Below are 19,725 nucleotides of genomic sequence, written 5' to 3'. Positions count from 1 at the left end.
TTCAGTACGAGGTATGCATTTACCTCAATGCTTTGCCGCTTCAGTCACACTCACATTATCGTTCTTCATTTCCGGGGGGAAGAATCTGCTCCGGAGGTATCTCCATGCAGACACCTCTGAGCAGGAGCCCCCTCCCGGTAAATCTATTCTCCTGCCCTCATATAAAGCTCCTAAGATTGGCATCCCTCAGTCTGTGGGGTAAACCAGGAGCGAAGGTTAGCAGTGACAACAATGTCACACCCAGATCAGCCAATGTGGAGAGCAGTGTTCTGCCATTTTAGTCCACAGGCCTCCTCGAATGGGTCTGTGATCCACACCCCAAATATCCTGCTCGTATCTGTCACATCGCTCTTTACAACATTGGAAATGTACGGCAAATGGTTTCTTCAGGCAAAACATGACACGGAGTCTGTGCACATTGCGGGGGCGGGGCGATATTTCGGTGGCCTTGCTCTGTCAGAGGAAGTGAGATGGAGTGGAACCTAGTGCGCTCAAGCCCGAAGATACCATTCCTGAACTGTGGGGCTGGGGTCACCCACAATGTCATGGTGGATTGGCAGAGCTTCCTTGGCACCTGCACCGATCGGCTGTAGTCAGGGTGAACGGCACAAGGCTGCCCACCCAACCACCCCAAACCCTGCCCCCCCCAGCCCCTGCCCCCATTCCCACCCCCCCAAACCCTACCCCCACAACCCCTGCCCCCATACCCTGCCCCCCAAACCCTACCACCCCCAAACCCTACCCCCCCAACCCCTACCCCCCATACCCTGCCCCCCCAAACCCTACCCCCCCAACCCCTGCCCCATACCTGCCCCCCAAACCCTACCCCCGCAAACCCTACCCCCATACCCTACCCCCCCAAACCCTACCACCCCTAAACCCTGCCCCCCAAATCCTACCACCCCTAAACCCTGCCCCCCAAACCCTACCCCCGCAAACCCTACCACCTCCAACCCTTCCCCCCAAACCCTGCCCCCCCAAACCCTGCCCCCCAAACCCTACCGCCCCAAACCCCGCCCCCCATCTTGCCCCCCAAACCCTGCCCTCCAAACCCTACCCCCCCAAACCCCGCCCCCATCCTGCCCCCCCAAACCCTACCCCCCCAACCCCAAACCCTGCCCCCCCAAACCCTGCTCCCCCAAACCCTACCCCATACCCTACCCCCCAAACCCTGCACCCTCAAACCCTACCCCCCCAACCCCTGACCCCCAAACCCTGCCCCCTCAAACCCTACCCCCCCAACCCCTGACCCCGAAATCCTGCCCCCTCAAACCCCGCCTCCCCCAAATTCTGCCTTCCCAACCCCTGCCCCTCAAACTCCGCTCCCCAAACCATGCCCCCCCAAATCCCACCCCCAAACCCTGCCCCCCAAACCCTGCTCTCCAAACCCTGCTCCCTACACCCTGTCCCCATACCCTGCCCCCCCACATCCTGCTCGCCAAACCCTTTCCCCCAAACCCTGATCCCCAAACCCCGCTCCCCAAACCCTGCCCCCCCCCAAAACCCTGCCCCCCCAAAAAAAAACCTGCCCCCCCCAAACCCTGCCCCAGGCTGAGGAAAGAGCCACTCTGGTATCTCTTAAAAGTAATCCACCTGGTCCGGGATCAGTTCTCTTTCCTCTGTAAAGACTCTCAGTGGAAGCCATGCCTGCTCTCAGCTGCTGAGAGTTGTGCTGGGCCTTGGGAAGGGTGTGCTGGAGTGGGGGGAAGGGCGGGACTTCTCAGACATGCCCCCTCTGACATGGATGGAGGGGGGCAGCAGAACTAACACCCCTCCCCTGGTGCACCCGGCTGTGTAGTCAGACCTCGATATAGTGACCAGACTGTCTCCCAGCACAGTGCGACTCACCAAACGTATACTTCATGTTGCAGAAGACTTTGGGATTTCTCAAGACCTGGTTTCTGCACTCACACTTCCCTGAAAGGAAGAGTTAAAATATTAGCTCAGAGGGAACAGTGTCAGATGCAGTGTGTGTCTGAGCAAGTTTCGATGGAGACTAAACAAATCTGGAAAAAAAAATATTACTTACATGAATGTTATCTTTCAAAACAACTTCACTTTATTCCCAAGAACACTTTCTGGTCATTTTGAATTACAATCAACATCCTACTGACACAATCTGGGGTAATTGTAACCCGCCCGATACAGCCTGTTTCACACACTGGCCTCATTTTAACCTCCAATGACTTCAGTGGAGAGTAAAATCAGACTGGGTGTAAAATGGGAGTCCACCCCGATCCCGTCAGTTTGACGCTGGGTGGATTAGGTTTAAACTGCCCCCAATGAGGGGGGCTGGAGCTGGAGCAGGTTTCATCAAAGCTGGACACCTGGTCCATGTGAGGCGCTCACGTTTGTGCCCAATCTGCCTGCGATTCCAACTGGCATACAGGCGGGCATCAAGTCACTGCATTTCTCAAACACCCAGCTCACGGACACTGGTGCCCAGTCTGTGCACAACCAACCATCAGTCGGCTGTGTCTGTGTGGACAGACTATGTGAACCTGACAGTGTAGGGACAGCAGGAGGCCGTGCTGCGTATCAAGTACACCAGCACAGGCCTGGATTTGATGTGTCTGGAGGTTTCTCTTTGTGCCGAGGGTGATTTACACTTGGAACAAGTTAGAGCTCAGTGCGGACTGGCTGCAACGGTTCACGGAGGAGCTGGATAGGCTCCTCACGGTGGCGGATATCACGGTGTGCAGAAGGCGGGTGGGACATTGGGTTTGCACCTCACAGTCTGGGTGAGCTCCTGAAACACATTCTGATTGCCTCGGGGTTTTTAATCTGCTTCCTAGCCTCTCCCAGGAGGTGGTACTGCTGCTGGTGGTAGGGAACACTGGGAGACATGATGCTTAGTTACATTGTGAGTGTTTGGGACAGGCTCGAAGGACACCTTTTCATATCACCGTATGTGTCTGCTGAAAGTTATTTGATGCTGTTGTTTGCTATTTTTATGCCACACACACTCTCCCTGAATGGAGAGGCTGTGAAGCTGCCCAGATTTCAAACCCCGCCACTCGTGGCTGCCTTTTCCAATTTCCCCTTCCAGCACAGTCTGTGTCAGGGGACGCAAGCTCATCCATCATTCTGTCAGTACCGCGTCCTCGATTTTACTCTTACATAAGCAGCTTATCACAACAAACAGTCTGATTAGTCCTCCTGAGAGCAGAGAAGGTTTATGGGAGATTTAGTAGAGGTGTTCAAAATTATGAAGGGGTTTGACAGAGTAAATAAGGAGAGACTGTTTCCAGGGGCAGGAGGGTCAGTAACCAGAGGGACACAGATTGAAGATAATCGGCAAAAGAACCCCAGGGAGATGAGAGTTTTTTAATGCAGCGAGTTGTTATGATCTGGAACGCGCGGCCTGAATGGACGGTGGAAGCAGATTCAACAGTAAATTTCAAAAGGGAATTGGATGAATACTTGAAATAGAAAAATTGCATGGCCGTGGGGAAAGAGCGGGGAGTGGGACTGATTGGATCGCTCTGTCACAGAGCCTGCACAGGCACAATGGACCCAATGGCCTCCTCTATGCTGTAAGATTCCATGGTTCTCGAGTATTAATGGGGCAAGTTATCTGCTGCTGTGAAGACACAAGAGCAGTAATTCTTGAGCTGATTACAGTATTCGTAGCTACAGAAGTCTAGGCTCTTTGGGGTAGAGCTTGACTTTGTGCGATTGTATAACAGGAATGACAGTGAGTCAGTGGCCCGTTTACAGCTCTCCCCAATAAAGTCAATGGAAATAGGACCGAGGAGAGATGTCCCATGGGCTGCCGATTCACTATCGCCTCTTTTACCCCCTTGCCCAAAGTCAAGGTAAAAGACTCAGAATAAGGGGTCGCCCATTTAAAATGGAAATGAGGAGGAATATCTTCTCTCAGAGGATCGTGAATCTATGGGAATTCTCTACCCCAGAGAGCTGTGGAGGCTGGGTCAGTGAATATATTTAAGGCGGAGATAGACAAGAGTTTTGAGCGATAAGGGAGCAAAGGATTATGGAGAGCGGGCAGGGAAGTGGAGTTGAGACCATGATCAGATGGCCTACTCCTGCTCCTATTTCTTATGTTCTTATGTAAGATCACAAGTAGCACAAACCTACATTTGATTCCATGATAATGACTGGGAAACGGGAATCTTTGTCCGGGATTTGATGGGAATTGTGAGGAATGAAGTTGCTCACCTGAATGTCGAAGAGCGGAGAAGCCTTGCTCGTCCTCCCAGCTCCAGGTGTATTCTCGTGCAGTGAGTGCTGAGGGATGGCCCTGGTTTTGTGCTGTGTCTGCAGACCCGTGGTGCCAGCCTGTATCTGCATGGCTGTCGGATTCAATGAAAACACGTCAATAGGGTGAAGGACATTAAAACCGTTTTCTCTTAATTGGTATTCTCTTCAATGACTGGTGGCCCATGATGGCTGGCCATTCCTTCCACAGATGAGCAGTTGTCTCCCTGGGGCTTTCCATAACCAAGTCCCTGAGTGCCTGGGCAGGTCGCCAGTCTGACTCCCAGCCCCCTGCCAGGAGAACTGGCTAGACACGCTGGGGAGGGGCCACTCCACTGCCACTAGACACAAGTACCTTGCTGGACGTCAGCCCACAAGCTGGGGCATTGTAATTAGCACACGTTATAATTTGTGAGTGGGGCTATTTCCCCCCCACCCCCAACTCCACTTTCTGCTCTTGCTGGGTGCAGTTTGAGGGTGGGGGGGCGTCTGGGCTGCACGTGGCACCTCTCAAGGTGACTCTGTTTGAGTCCACAGGTCCGTGGGTGTGAGAGGTGGGGGGCAGCCCCTCCCCTCTCGGGTCCCATGCACTGCCTCTAACAGTTACTAAAGGGGAAATAGTCGACATTCACATCCTGCAGACCATGAACGGCAGTAGGTCCTTTTACGATGTGTATTTATTACATTTCCCTGCTACCCTAAAGGGGTCATTGACCTGTTCAATTTACACCGAGTTATTTTACTCGTTCTCGGGCTGTGGACGTCGCTGGCAAGGTCGGCATTTATTGCCCTCCCTGGTTACCCGGAGGTCTGATTCAGAGTCCGCGGGGCTCAGTACTGGGTCCCTTGCTTTTTGTGGTATACATCAATGACTTCGACTTGAATGCTGGGGGTATGATTCAGAAGTTTACAGATGATACAAAAATTGGCCGTGTGGTTGATAATGAAGAAGAAAGCTATAGGGGCTGAAATTGTTGGTCCAGCCGATGGCTGCCACCATTTTTTTGGCGCTCTCCCCTCCGTGGGAAATTGGTGAAACCCTCTCGCCAGCGGTGTGGAAGGAACGTTGGGGAGTGTGTGCCGGCATGCAATGCCGAAAAAAGTCCTCCCGCCCGCCCGAGATTCATCCAAGCGGTCCTCCGCTCCTGCAGGAGAAAGGCTGCCACGTGGGGGCGGGTCTTACCTGGATGGTCGGTATGAAGATCTGCGCTAAAGGTAAGTGAGATTTTTTTAACTTCTTTTGCAGCGATTATTTGTTAAAGGGTCCTCTGAAGGTTTTGTGATTTTTTTTGTTGTTTATTTTTTAAGCATTTTTTTTGTGCGATCCCCCTCCCTGGTCCAGCCTCGGAGTAACTTTCTCCAGGATTGCATTTGCCGCCCAGAATTCCCACCTACCACCCTCTACCGCCCAGAATCAGCATGTAATGCCCATTTTTGCCGCCAGGCGCTTTTATCCTCCTTTTTTGACCAAACTTCCGCCCAAAGTACCGTCAGGATCTCAGCGGTCTCTTCGACGGTAAATAGGTGGAACTTGCCTTTGATCAATCTTGGCCCCATAGACTGCAGCAAGATATCAATGAACTGGTCGGATGGGCAGAACAGTGGCAAATGGAATTCAATCCGGGAAAGTGTAAGGTATTGCATTTGGGGAGGGATAACAAGGCAAGGGAATACACATTAAATGGTAGGACACTGAGAAGTGTAGAGTAACAAAGGGACTTTGGAGTGCATGTCCACAGATCCCTGAAGGTAGCAGGCCAGGTAGATAAGGTGGTTAAGAAGGCATACGGAATACTTGCCTTTATTAACTGAGGCATAAAATACAAGAGCAGGGAGGTTATGCTTGAACTGTATAAAACACTGGTTAGGCCACAGCTAGAGTACTGCGTGCAGTTCTGGTCACCACATTACAGGAAGGACGTGATTGCACTGGAGAGGGTACAGAGGAGATTTATGAGGATGTTGCCCGGACTGGAGAATCTTAGGTATGAGGACAGATTGGATAGGCTGGGTTTGTTTTCCTTGGAACAGAGGAGGCTGAGGGAAGTCCTGATTGAGGTGTGTAAAATTATGAGGGGCCTGGATAGAGTGGATAGGAAGGACCTATTTCCCTTAGCAGAGGGGTCAACAACCAGGGGGCATAGATTTAAAGTAATTGGCAGACGGTTTAGAGGGGATTTGAGGGGAAATTTCTTCACCCAGAGGGTGGTGTGGGTCTGGAACTCACTGTCTGAAAGGGTGGTAGAGGCAGAAACCCTCACCACATTTAAAAAGTACTTGGATGTGTACTTAAAGTGCTGTAACCTACAGGGCTACGGACCAAGAGCTAGAAAGTGGGATTAGGCTGAAATGGCCTCCTTCTGTGCTGTAAATTTCTCTGATTCTCTGATTGTAAATGAATGCTTTGCTCGACTACTTCAGAGTCTATGGGATGTGAATTTGGAGTGTTTACCCTCTCCCCCCAGGAAACTAGTACACTGGACAAAAAGACTAATGGAAAGTTGGCCTTTATCACAAGGGGGCTGGAATAGAAAGGGGAGGGAGGGCTGCTTCAGTTGTGTGGTGCTATAGTCAGACCCCAATGGGAGCAGTGGGTTGAGATCTAGGCCCCGCCCCGCTCCGCGGGAAGGATATATCGGCCTCGGTGGGGGGAGCAGTGCAGATTCACCAGAATAATACCGGGGATTAAAGGGTTACATTGTATTCCCTTGAGTGTAGAAGATTGAGGGGTGATTTAATTGAGGTGCTTAAAATGATAAAATATGAGTTGATAGGGTTGAGAGAGAGAAACTATTTCGCTGGTGGGGGAGTCCCGAACAAGGAGAATAATATTTGAGCCAGGCCGTTCAGGGTGATGTCAGGAAACATTTTTCGACACAAAAGGTGGTGGAAATATGGAATTCTCTCCCCAAAAGGCTGTGGTTGCAGGCCATCAATTGAAATTGTCAGGACTGCGATCGACAGATTGTTATTGGGTACGGGTATCGAGGGATAGGGAACCAAGGTAGCTAACTGGAGTTGAGGTACAGATCAACCCTGATTTAACTGAGTAGTGGAGTGGGCTAGAGGGGCAGAACAGCCTCCTCCTGCTCGTATGCTCCGACGACCCAGACACCAGCAGGCACTGTACGGTAATCCAGGTCACTACCGAGGGCATTAAGGGTTAAGCACATAGTGTGGGACTTGGGCATGTGTGGGACCAGACTGGGTAAGGTCGGCAGGCTCCTTTCCCTAAAGGACATCAGGGAACCAGTTGGGTATTTACGACAATCCGTCAGCTGATAATTTTTTTCTAGTGCCAGCGCACAGATTGCGGAATTATTGAATTCAATTCCACTTGCTGTGATGGGATTTGCCCTCCTGAGGGCTAGGTCACTCTTCCAGCACCCATATCATAGTTATGCAAATACTCGACAACTGAACCGTCTAAAGTGATGCCTCTTCCCCTTTCCGTTGAGCTCCGCTGCACTGTGCCCTCCCAGAGCTGACAGTGTACCCACCTGCTGATGCAGTCTCCGCTATAAGGGTCACAGCTTCCCGCGCAGTCACATGGTCGGCAGCCATATTCTCCCAGACCCCAGTATCCCAGCATGCACCGGTCACAGCGGGGCCCAGCCACGCCAGGCTTACACAAACAGTCACCGGTGCCAGGGTCGCAGGGGGTGTTGGGCCGGGAGGGCAAGGTGGCAGAGCCAACGGGGTGGCACGAGCAGGCTGGAATGAAACAAATAAAGAGAAGACTTTCAGTGCACCCAGGATTGAACAACAAAGAGCAGGACATGGCGCTGGCTTCACATCGCCATGCTGCTGGTTACTGCGCGTCTCCCAACAATATTGGCTAATTATTGACGGCGGGGCAGTTACCTGCTGGCTATACAGTTCAGATATATTTCCAGCACTAAACAATTAAAACCTATATACGTATTGTGGGAAATATGTGACACATTGATAGTGTTTGGGGTGGGAATCTCCTCGCTCACAGTAATTGGCAATGGACGTCTTTTTAAAATTCATTCTCAGGACCTGGGTTTCGCTGGCAAGACCAGCATTTCTTGTCCATCCCTGGTTGGCTTGTGGGACAGCTCAGCGAAATGCTAGGTTACTTCAGAGGGCAGTTAAGAGTCAACCACATGGTTGTGGGACTGGAGTCAGAGACAGGCCCAGACCGGGTAAGGACGGCAGGTTTCCTTCCCTGAAGGACATTGGTGAATGAGTTGGGTTTTTAACGACAACCAGATTTTTCTTTTGAGATTTTTTTTCAATAACTGAATTCACATTCGCAAACAACCATTGGTGAGATTTGAACACTCGCTCTCTGGATTATTGGTCAATACAAAGCCTTTCCGCCATCTACAAGGCACAAGTCAGGAGTGTGATGGAATACTCTCCACTTGCCTGGATGAGTGCAGCTCTAACAACACTCAAGAAGCTCGACACCATTCAGGACAAAACAGCCCACTTGATTGACCACCTTCAACCACCTAATAGTTTTAAAAAATTCGTTCTGGGATGTGGGCGTCGCTGGCGAGGCTGGCATTTATTGCCTATCCTTAATTGTCCCTTGAGAAGGTGGTGGTGAGCCGCCTTCTTGAACCGCTGCAGTCCGTGTGGTGAAGGTGCTCCCACAGTGCTGTTAGGGAGGGAGTTCCAGGATTTTGACCCAGCGACGATGAAGGAATGGCGATATATTTCCAAGTCAGGATGGTGCGTGACTTGGAGGTGATGGTGTTCCCATGCGCCTGCTGCCCTTGTCTTTCTAGGTGATAGAGGTCACGGGTTTGCGAGGTGCTGCCGAAGAAGCCTTGACGAGTTGCTGCAGTGCATCTTGTAGATGGTACACACTGCAGCCACGGTGCGCCGGTGGTGGAGGGAGTGAATGTTTAAGGTGATGGATGCGGTGCCAATCAAGTGGGCTGCTTTGTTCTGGATCGTGTCGAGCTTCTTGAGTGTTGTTGGAGCTGCACTCATCCAGGTAAGTGGAGAGTATTCCATCACACTCCTGACTTGTGTCCTGTAGATGGTGGAAAGGCTTTGGGGAGTCAGGAGGTGAGACACTCATCACAGAATACCCAGCCTCTGACCTGCTCTTGTAGCCACAGTATTTATGTGGCTGGTCCAGTTAAGTTTCTGGTCAATGGTGACCCCCAGGGTGTTGATGGTGGGGGATTTGATGATGGTAATGCCATTGAATGCCAAGTGGAGGTAGTTTGACTCTTGCTTGTTGGAAATGGTCATTGCCTGGCACTTGTGTGGCACGAATGTTACTTGCCATTTATCAGCCCCAGCCTGAATGTTGTCCAGGTCTTGCTGCATGTGGGCATGGACTGCTCCATTATCTGAGGAGTTGCGAATGGAACTGGTGCAATCATCAGCAAACATCCCCACTTCTGACCTTATGATGGAGGGAAGCTCATTGATGAAGCAGCTGAAGATGGTTGGGCCCAGGACACTGCCCTGAGGAACTCCTGCAGCGATGTCCTGGGGCTGTGATCATTGATCTCCAATCACCACAACCATCTTCCATTGTGCTAGGTATGACTCCAGCCAGTGGAGAGTTTTTCCCTGATTCCCATTGACTTCAGTTTTACTAGGGCTCCTTGATGCCACACTCGGTTAAATGCTGTCTTGATGTCAAGGGCAGTCACTCTCACCTCACCTCTGGAATTCAGCTCTTTTGTCCATGTTTGGATCAAGGCTGTAATGAGGTCTGGAGCCGAGTGGTCCTGGCGGAACCCAAACTGAGCATTGGCGAGCAGGTTATTGGTGAGTAAGTGTCGCTGGATAGCAGTGATGACGACACCATCCATCACTTTGCTGATGATTGAGAATAGACTGATGAGGCGGTAATTGGCCGGATTGGATTTGTCCTGCTTTTTGTGGACAGGACATACCTGGGCAGTTTTCCACATTGTCGGGTAGATGCCAGTGTTGTAGCTGTACTGGAACAGCTTGGCCAGAGCTGCGGCTAATTCTGGAGCACAAGTCTTCAGCACGACAGCTGGGATGTTGTCAGGGCCCATAGCCTTTGCTGTATCCAGTGCACTCAGCCGTTTCTTGATATCACGTGGAGTGAATCGAATTGGCTGAGGACTGGCTTCTGTGATGGTGGGGACCTCAGGAGGAGGCCGATATGGATCATCCACTTGGCACTTCTGGCTGAAGATGGATGCAAACACTTTAGCCTTGTCTTTTGCACTCACGTGCTGGGCTCCGCCATCTTTGAGGAAGGGAATATTCATGGAACCTCCTCCTCCTGTTAGTTGTTCAATTGTCCACCACCATTCAGGACTAGATAAGACAGGACTGCAGAGCTTTGATCTGATCCGTTGATTGTGGGATCACTTAGCCCTGTCTATAACATGCTGCTTCCGCTATTTAGCATGCATGTAGTCCTGTGGTGCAGCTTCCCCAGGTTGGCACCTCATTTTTAGGTACACCTGGTGCTGGTCCTGGCATACTCCTCTACACTCCTCATTGAACCAGTGTCTGCCCCTGGCTTGATGGTAATGGTAGAGTGAGGGATATGCCGGGCCATGAGGTTACAGATTGTGGTGGAATACAATTCTGCTGCTGCTGATGGCCCACATGCCTCATGGGTGCCCAGTTTTGAGCTGCTAGATCTGTTCTGAATCTATCCCATTTAGCATGTTGGTAGTGCCACACAACACGATGGAAGGTGTCTGTTCTTAATGTTCTAATCACACAGGACTTTGCACGGGCTTCCTCACAGCGATTGTCCTGCTGCTAGATGTCTTCATATACATCAGGAGCGATAACTTATTTATTGCAAGCATGAAGAATACTTTCATAGTTCACGTGGCCTGTGTATCACCTCAGTCCAGATATGTGTGAGATAATGCATTTGAGATTTGGGGAGGTCTAACAAGGCAAGGGAATACACATTAAATGGTACGACACTGAAAAGTGTAGAGGAACAAAGGGACCTTGGAGTGCAAGTCCGCAGATCCCTGAAGTAGCAGGCCAAGTAGATAAGGTGGTTAAAAAGGCATATGGAATACTTGCCTTTATTAGTCAAGGCAAGGAATACAACAGCAAGGGCATTATGCTTGAACTGTATAAAACACTGGTTAGGCTGCAGCTGGAGTAAGGTGTGCAGTTCTGGTCACCACATTACAGGAAAGATGTGATTGCGCTGGAGAGGGTACAGAGGAGATTTATAAGGATGTTGCCTGGACTGGAGAATTTTAACTATGAGGAAATATTGGAGATGCTGGGTCTGTTTTCTTTGGAACAGAGGAGGCTGAGGGGGTGGGGTGGCGGATGTGTATAAAATTATGAGGGGCCTGGATAGAGTGGATAGGAAGGATCTATTTCCCTTAGCAGAGGGGTCAACAACTAGGGGGCATAGATTTAAAGTAATTGGGGGGAGGTTTAGAGGGGATTTGAGGGGACATTTCTTCACTCAAAGGGTGGTGGGGGTCTGGAACTCACTGCCTGAAAGGGTGGTAGAGGCAGAAACCCTCACCACATTTAAACAGTACTTGGATGTGCACCTGAAGTGCCGTAACCTACATGGCTACGGACCAAGAGCTGGAAAGTGGGATTAGGCTGGATAGCTCTTGGTCGGCCGGCGCGGACACAATGGGCCAAAATGGCCTCCTTCCGTGCTGTAAATTTCTCTGTTTCTATGATTAAACACCTCTATCAAATTCTGGGAGTGTATTGTACAAGGGGAGTAACAATGCTGGGGAGTGTATTGTATCTGGGGAATAATGATCCTGGGGAGTGTATTGTACATGGGGAGTGTATTGTACATGGGGAGTAATGATCCTGGGGAGTGTACTGTATCTGGGGAATAATGATCCTGGGGAGTGTATTGTACATGGGGAGTGTATTGTACATGGGGAGTAACGATCCTGTGCTCTGACTGCTGGTATAATTGAATTATTTTGAACAATTTGCACGTGGCTGTTACACAGAGGGGGACGGTGCGTTTGCTGTTGGTGTTATAATCCCCTGTAGAATATGCGATCCCACAGCAAAAATCAAACTGCGAACATTATTTCCACTTACAAGACTCTGGGAACATCAGAAATGGAATTTATCTCCTTCTGAAAATAACATTTTGGGGACACAGTATATGAGCAGTTTGAGACATGCCGTGTTGGGAGTGTCGCAGGGTCGGGAGGAACGGGTGACTGGGCCTGTGGTCCCCAAAGCTCTCCCCCACTGGGGCTTTCCTCACCTCATGTCTGGGTCTGTTGTAGACTACTGATAGAGATTGGTTGCTGTGATTGGTCAACAACTCCATTATTGTATTGTGGGACTCCAGAGTGGTAGGTGAACTAGACCTTGGTCTTTTCCCTCTAGAAATTCCTGTGTGTCTCTCAGTTACCAGCCACACGGGAACAGCTGTGATCACATGGTCACAGCTCCAGGCAGGAGGAGGCCGTGGAGTCGATGCTTAAAATGGGTGATGGCCAATTGGCATTCCTTTTACACTGCGTACGATTTTTGTTTCCATCGATTTCAAAATGGGCTCCTGGCAAAGACCAATTACACCACTGCCCCCTTTGGCTCACCCATCCACAGTGCTCCCATAGTGCATTGGTAATCCCAGTTATTGCCAAGAACCTATCTCGTTCCCCCTGAAACCCATCAAGGTTTCTGGTTCTAACCCTCATTAGTAGATAATGACCATTATTCAAATATTCCCCCAGAATCAGCCTCCATCTTCTCAGGTATTAAGTTGTAGAAAAAGGTAAGGGGATTAGCTGGACAAATATCCCCGCTGATGCAATACCTGGATTCTCAAAGACACAATCGTAGAAAATAGGAAGCAATTGAGGATTTCCTGCTACATTTGTACCAAAAATGACAGCAGAAATGCTCTTACCCAGGCAGGCGTGTGGGGCAGAGAGCGGAACCCCGAGGTTCCTGTAGAAGCCTGGTTGGCACTGTTGGCAGTGCTGCCCCTCTGTGTTGTGCTTGCAGTTGTCGCACACACCGCCACTCCGATTACCCGATGCCAACCACATGCCGAGGTCAAAGTGGCAGCTGTCAGCGTGGTCGTTGCACTCGCATTCTGTCGCAAGGGGAAAGAGGAGGGAGTTAAAATCCTTTCAAACCAGCAAGACAGAGTGAAAATTTGATAGAACAACCTCATTAGAAGAACTAAATGATCAATTGTTTGTGGTGTGTATCTGTACAGCATGCAGTCCCATGTTCCGCCACCAGAGAGCTCATCCCCTGAAGTCCCAAGGGATCCCAGCATCCCTTGGGAGCACTGTATATAAGCCGGCCGCTAAGGCCTGTTCCTCACTCTGGAGTGTCTTATTAAAGACTGAGGTCATTGTTACTTTAACCTCCCTGTGTGCAGCCTCATCTGTGTTAGGAATACAATAACTGGCGACGAGTATACGAATCCAACGCAAAGATGCAGCAAACTGTGGGCATCCTGGAGAAGTTCTCGGAGGGTGAGGACTGGGATGCCTAAGTTGAACGGTTAGACCAGTACATTGTAGCCAACGAGCTGGACGGAGAAGGAAGCGCTGCAAAAAGGAGAGCGGTCCTCCTCACAGTCTTCGGGGCACCGACCTACAGCCTCATGAAGAATCTTCTGGCTCCGGTGAAACCCACAGATAAGTTGTATGAGGAGCTGTGTACACTGGTTCGGGAGTATCTTAACCCGAGGGAGAGCATGCTGATGGCGAGGTATCGGTTCTACATGTGCCAGCAATCTGAAGGTCAGGAAGTGGCGAGCTACGAGCTAAGGCGACTTGCAGGACAATGTGATTTTGATGGCTTCCTGGAGCAATACTGGGCATTGGCCACGAGACCATCCTACGAAAACTTTTGACTGTAGAGACACCGACCCTCAGTAAAGCCATTGCAATAGCACAGGCGTTTATATCCAGCAGTGATAACACCAAACAAATCTCTCAGCACACAAGTGCTAGCAATGTTAATAAATTAACTGGAACTGTGTTTGTGAGCAGAAATGTACAGGGCAGAACCCACAAGTCTGCAACTGCCAGCAGGCCTCAGGTGACCCAGATGACTGAGAGTCCCGAACAAAGGATGAATGCAAGGCAATTCACACCTTGTTGGTGTTGTGGAGGCTTCCCTTCAGCCTATTCATGCCGCTTCAAAGGGTATGTTTGCAAGAGCTGTGGAACAATGGAGCACCTCCAATGAGCTTGCAAACGAGTGGCAAGCTCTGCAAAACCTGCTAACCACCACATGGCAGAGGAAGATCAGCCCATGGTGGATCAAAGCAATTTCGAGCCTCAGAGAGAGGAGGCAGATGCTGAAGTACACGGGTGCCCAGATTTCCGACGAAACGTCCACCTATAATGCTAAACGTAAAATCGAATGGCTTACCCGTAGCCATGGAACTGGAAACTGGCGCTAGCCCAATCATGAGTAAAAAGATGTTTGAGTGACTGTGGTGCAACAAGGCATTCAGACCAGCCCTGAGCCCCATCCACACGAAACTGAGAACGTGTACCAAAGAGCTTATCACTTTCCTGGGCAGCGCCATGGTCAAGGTCACCTACGAGGGCACGGTGCACGAACTGCCACTCTGGATTGTCCCGGGCGATGGCCCCACACTGCTTGGAAGGAGCTGGCTGGGCAAAATCCCCTGGAACTGGGATGACATCCAAGCGCTATTACATGTCGATGAGGCCTCATGTACCCAGGTTCTTAACAAATTTCCTTCCCTTTTTGAGCCAGGCATTGGAAATTTTTCCAGGGTGAAGGTGCGGATCCACTTGGTCCCAGAGGCACGACCCATTCACCACAACGCGCGAGCGGTACCTCACATGATGAGGGAGAGAGTGGAAATCGAGCCGGACAGGCTGCAACACGAGGGCATCATCTCCCCAGTGGAATTCAGCGAGTGGGCCAGCCTGATTGTTCCAGTACTCAAAAGTGATGGCACGGTTAGGATTTGCAGCGATTATTAATCGTTTCTCGCTACAGGACGAATACGCGCTACCTAAGGCAGACGACCTATTTGCGACGCTGGCAGGAGGCAAGACGTTCACCAAGCTCGACCCGACTTTGGCCTACATGACGCAGGAGCTGGAGGAGTCTTCGAAGGGCCTTACCTGCATCAAAGCGCACAAGGGACTGTTCATCTACAACAGATGCCCGTTTGGAATTCGGTCAGCTGCAGCGATCTTCCAGAGAAACATGGAGAGCCTACTCAAGTCGGTACCACACACGGTGGTCTTTCAGGACGACATATTGGTCACGGGTCGGGACACCGCTGAGCACCTACAAAACTTGGAGGAGATCCTCCAGCGACTGGATCGCGTAGGGCTGTGGCTGAAGAGGTCGAAATGCGTCTTCATGGCAACAGAAGTGGAGTTTTTGGGGAGAAAGAGCGCGGCCGACGGTATTCGGCCCACAGACAGCAAGACAGAGGCTATCAGGAACGCGACCAGGCCACAGAACGTCACGGAGCTGCGGTCGTTCCTGGGACTCCTCAACTATTTTGGTAACTTCCTACTGGGGTTAAGCACCGTTTTAGAGCCCCTACATGTGTTATTGTGCAAAGGTGAGAACTGGGTATGGGGAAAAAAACAAGTAATTGCTTTTGAGAAAGCCAGAAACATTTTATGTTCCAACAAGCTGCTTGTATTGTATAACCCGTGTAAAAGACTTGTGCTAGCATGTGACGCATCGTCGCACAGAGTCGGGTGTGTATTACAACAAGCTAACATTGCGGGGAAGTTGCAACCTGACGCCTATGCTTCCAGGAGCTTGTCTAACGCCGAGAGTGCCTACAGCATGATTGAGAAAGAGGCATTAGCGTGTGTGTTCGGGGTAAAGAAACTGCATCAGTACCTATTTGGCCTCAAATTTGAGCTGGAAACCGATCACAAGCCCCTCACATCCCTGTTCGTTGAAAACAAGGGGATAAATACTAATGCCTTAGCCCACATACAAAGGTGGGCACTCACGCTATCAGCATATAACTATACCATCCGCCACAGGCCAGGTACCGAGAACTGTGCGGATGCTCTCAGTCGGCTACCATTGCCCACCATGGGGGTGGAAATGGCGCAGCCTGCAATCTTGTTGATGGTGGCGCAGCCCACAGACTTGTTGATGGTCATGGAAGCACCGCCAATTCCTGTTTGAAAGTTATTATTGAATCTACTTTCACCGCCCTGTCAGGCAGCGCATTCCAGATCATATTAACTCGCTGTGTAAAAGAGTCCTCCTCATCTCCTCCTACTTTATCTTAAATCTGTGCCCTCTGGTTACCGACCTCCTTGCTGATAGAAACAGTTTCTTCCTATCTACTCTATCAATGCCCCTCACAATTGTGAACACCTCAATTAAATCTCTCCTCAACCTTCTCTGCTCCAAGGAGAAGAACCCCAGCCTCACCAGTCTCTCCACATCACTGAAGTTCCTCATCCCTGGGACCATTCCAGTAAATATTGGAATGCAGAGACCTGCAGCCCCTTCGTTACTCACCTCGGCACTGGTTTGCAACTCCCCTCTGCCCATCCGCGGACCTCCACGGCTGGTCATTGTATAGAGCAGCACAACTCCCACAGTGCTCGCCCACAGTATTGTGCTTACAGATACACTTGCCATGGACCTGTCAAAGAAATGGACAGAGAACCCAGTCAACTAGGGAAGGAGATGGTCAGCCAGTGACTTACTGTAAGGGAAAAAAAGGAAACTTGCATTTATAAAGCACCTTTCACAAACTCAGGATGTATCAAAACACTTTATAACTAATTAAGTACTTTTGAAGTGTCGTCACCTTTGCAATGTAGGAAACGTGGGAGCCAATTTGTGCACAGCAAGCTCCCACAATCAGCAATGAAATAAATGACCACATAATCGGTGATGGTGATGTTGGCCGGGCGATAAATATTGGACTCAGCCAACATCACCAACACCGATTGTGGGATCTTTTGTGCGCATCTGAGGGGACAGTCCGGGCCTCAGTTTAACATTTCAACCAAATTAAAGGAAACTTCAACAGTGCAGCACTCCCTCAGTATGCCCCTCCGACAGTGCAGCGCTCCCTCAGTACTGCCCCTCCGACAGTGCGGCGTTCCCTCAGTACTGCCCCTCCGACAGTACGGCATTCCCTCAGTACTGCCCCTCCGACAGTGCAGCACTCCCTCAGTACTGCCTCTCCAACAGTGCAGCACTCTCTCAGTACTGCCCCTCCGACAGTGCAGCACTCCCTCAGTACTGCCCCTCCAACAGTGCAGCACTGGGAGTGTCAGCCAAGAATTTTGTGCTCAAGTCCCTGGAGTGGGACTTGAACCCACAACCTTCTGACTCAGAGGAGAGAGTGTTACCCACTGAGCCACAGCTGACACAGAGCACATGCGGCTGGTCCCTTCAGCAAGCCGATCACACTGCTGTCAGTATAACTCCCCACCTCGTGTCGACTGTGAGTGGTACCACTGAGCAAAGACTCCCAGGCAGCAGCAGTGAGCCTGAGGGAAAGGAGCCAGTTGATATGGGTGTGAATTGTTGCTGCTCTGGCCGACCTCTAATGTAATCCTTCTTGTATTCAGTGCTGACTCTCAGTGGGGTCACGAGCTCTCGATCGCTGAATATTAGGTTTGTTCAGTGTCCCAGTGACAAGCTCCGTGCTTCTCGAGACACCAACTCATTCCCAACATTCCCAATATTTCCAGGCACAATGCACTCTTTCATTCATGAGCGATGAAAGATCTTTCCTGTAATCTGCTCTTAGACTGATGTTGCTAAGCAACCAACTGTTTCGGGGTGGGGGTGGAGGGGAACGTGGTGGGTGAATGCTGCCCGGGTTGATTTCCCTTCGATTTTTCTGCTTCTGGGAACCGATGCTCACGACCTCCCGTGACCTCCCGTTAAGTGCAAGGCCCAGACGCGGACCCGAGCAGTGGGGGAGGGGCGGTTCAGCAGAGAGCCGGACATGTGCCACTCACCCATCACTGCCACGTTATGAACCATTGCTGTGACTGCACGTTTCCACTTCAGTCAGATACAATTACAGCTCGGCTAATGACTGGAGGTATAACGTTAATCCCTCCGTTTCATGGTGTCATTATTATTTTCCTCTGCACTTCCCAAATATAATTGTAATCATTGCAAACAGCTCCCGGCCTCTCTGAAGCAGCACTTAAACAATGGAATCAGAGAATGGTTTGATGAGCGCGACGTTTGTTCAACAAGGCACTTCTAAACCATCGAAATGCAAACAAATCTCATCCCTTACATAATAGAGAAGTCAGCCTAATCCCTATAAGCCAATTAAATATCTTAAAGCATACAGGGAAAGTGTATCCAAATAATTCTAAATGCTATTAAAAGGAGATAATATATGCTTACTGCTGTCTCCCAACTTCCCATATGACCATGATTTATTCTTTATGCAGTTACTCAGTGTCGGTGTGGAATACTGCTCAACGGTCACAATAGGCCCACTTATACAGAGACCTGTACCTCCTGCACCACTCGAAGGGCAGGGGAGTTCTCCCAGTGACCCGGACAATATCCCTCAACTAACATCACTAAAACAGATTATCTGGTCATTATCACATTGCTGTTTGTGGGAGCTTGCTGTGCGCAAATTGGCTGCCGCGTTTCCCACATTACAACAGTGACTACACTTCAAAAGTACTTCGTTGACCAGACCTCAGGACGTTCCAAAGCGTTTCCAGCCACTGAAGGACCTGGTCACCCAGTCACACCCACTGTGGTTAGGATCAATGACGCACCACTTAAAGTCGCAAACAAATGCTGGCCCTCGGTGGTGTTCCCTCGCAGAACGACGGAGTCACTCGCCGTTGTGGCAGGGCCAACTCGTGCCAAGACTCTGGCAGGAACAAGGGGCGTGTTCGCCAACAAAACGTGCTCTAGACCAAGCTGTTGCCCTCACTGCCTGGGTCCTCCCGTTCTCCCTCCACGCCGGGACCTTCCCCTTCCCCCTCCCCCTCCCCGTGTGGACCCTCCCCCTCCTCCACCCCGCCTGGACCTGCCCCCACACCGCCGGAACCCTCCGCCGGGACCCTCACCCACCCCTCCCCCCACCCCCCGCGCTGGGACCCTCCCCCTCCCCCCGCGCTGGCACCCTCCCCCTGCCCCCGTCGGGACCCTCACACCCCGGCACCAGGACCCTCCCCCTCCCCCCACCGGGACCCTCACTGCTCCCCCCCTCCGCCGGGACCCTAACCCACCCCCCGCGCCGGGACCCTACCCCTCCCCGCGTGGACCCTCACAGCGAGGATCTGAGTCCTGGATCAGCTTGTGCTGTCACATAAGGGGACATGACCATTTCCACATGCAGTGTTTAAAATAAGAACATAATAAATAGGAGCAGGAGTTGGCCATTCGGCTCCTCTAGCCTGCTCCACCATTCAATATGATCATGGCTGATCTTTGACTTCAACTCCACTTTCCCGCCCGATCCCCATATCACTTGGGGTGAGGAGGGGGTGGGGGTGAGATTGGGTGTGTGTAGGGATGGGAATGGGGGGGGGGGGGGGCGGTGGGGTGAGGGACGGGGAACAG

At 51.0% G+C, this 19,725-nt stretch overlaps 1 protein-coding gene across 1 annotated transcript in view; it reads right to left on the bottom strand.

Annotated features, from left to right (window-relative positions):
- ntn4 (netrin 4) overlaps positions 1-19,725 on the bottom strand; it is a 74,312-nt gene that overhangs the window by 17,923 nt on the left and 36,664 nt on the right. Inside the window, exons 4-8 of the mRNA XM_070897666.1 lie at positions 16,678-16,804; positions 13,079-13,267; positions 7,722-7,935; positions 4,183-4,316; positions 1,849-1,917 (exon numbers count right to left, since the gene is read on the bottom strand). Of these exons, the coding sequence (XP_070753767.1) occupies positions 1,849-1,917; positions 4,183-4,316; positions 7,722-7,935; positions 13,079-13,267; positions 16,678-16,804 (733 nt within the window). The remainder of the gene's footprint in view (positions 1-1,848; positions 1,918-4,182; positions 4,317-7,721; positions 7,936-13,078; positions 13,268-16,677; positions 16,805-19,725) is intronic.

This window comes from Pristiophorus japonicus, chromosome 13 (assembly GCF_044704955.1).
Source record: "Pristiophorus japonicus isolate sPriJap1 chromosome 13, sPriJap1.hap1, whole genome shotgun sequence".
NCBI classification, from domain to species: domain Eukaryota; kingdom Metazoa; phylum Chordata; class Chondrichthyes; family Pristiophoridae; genus Pristiophorus; species Pristiophorus japonicus.
Note: the sequence above shows the minus strand (reverse complement) of the source record. Positions and strands in the feature narration are given on the sequence as shown.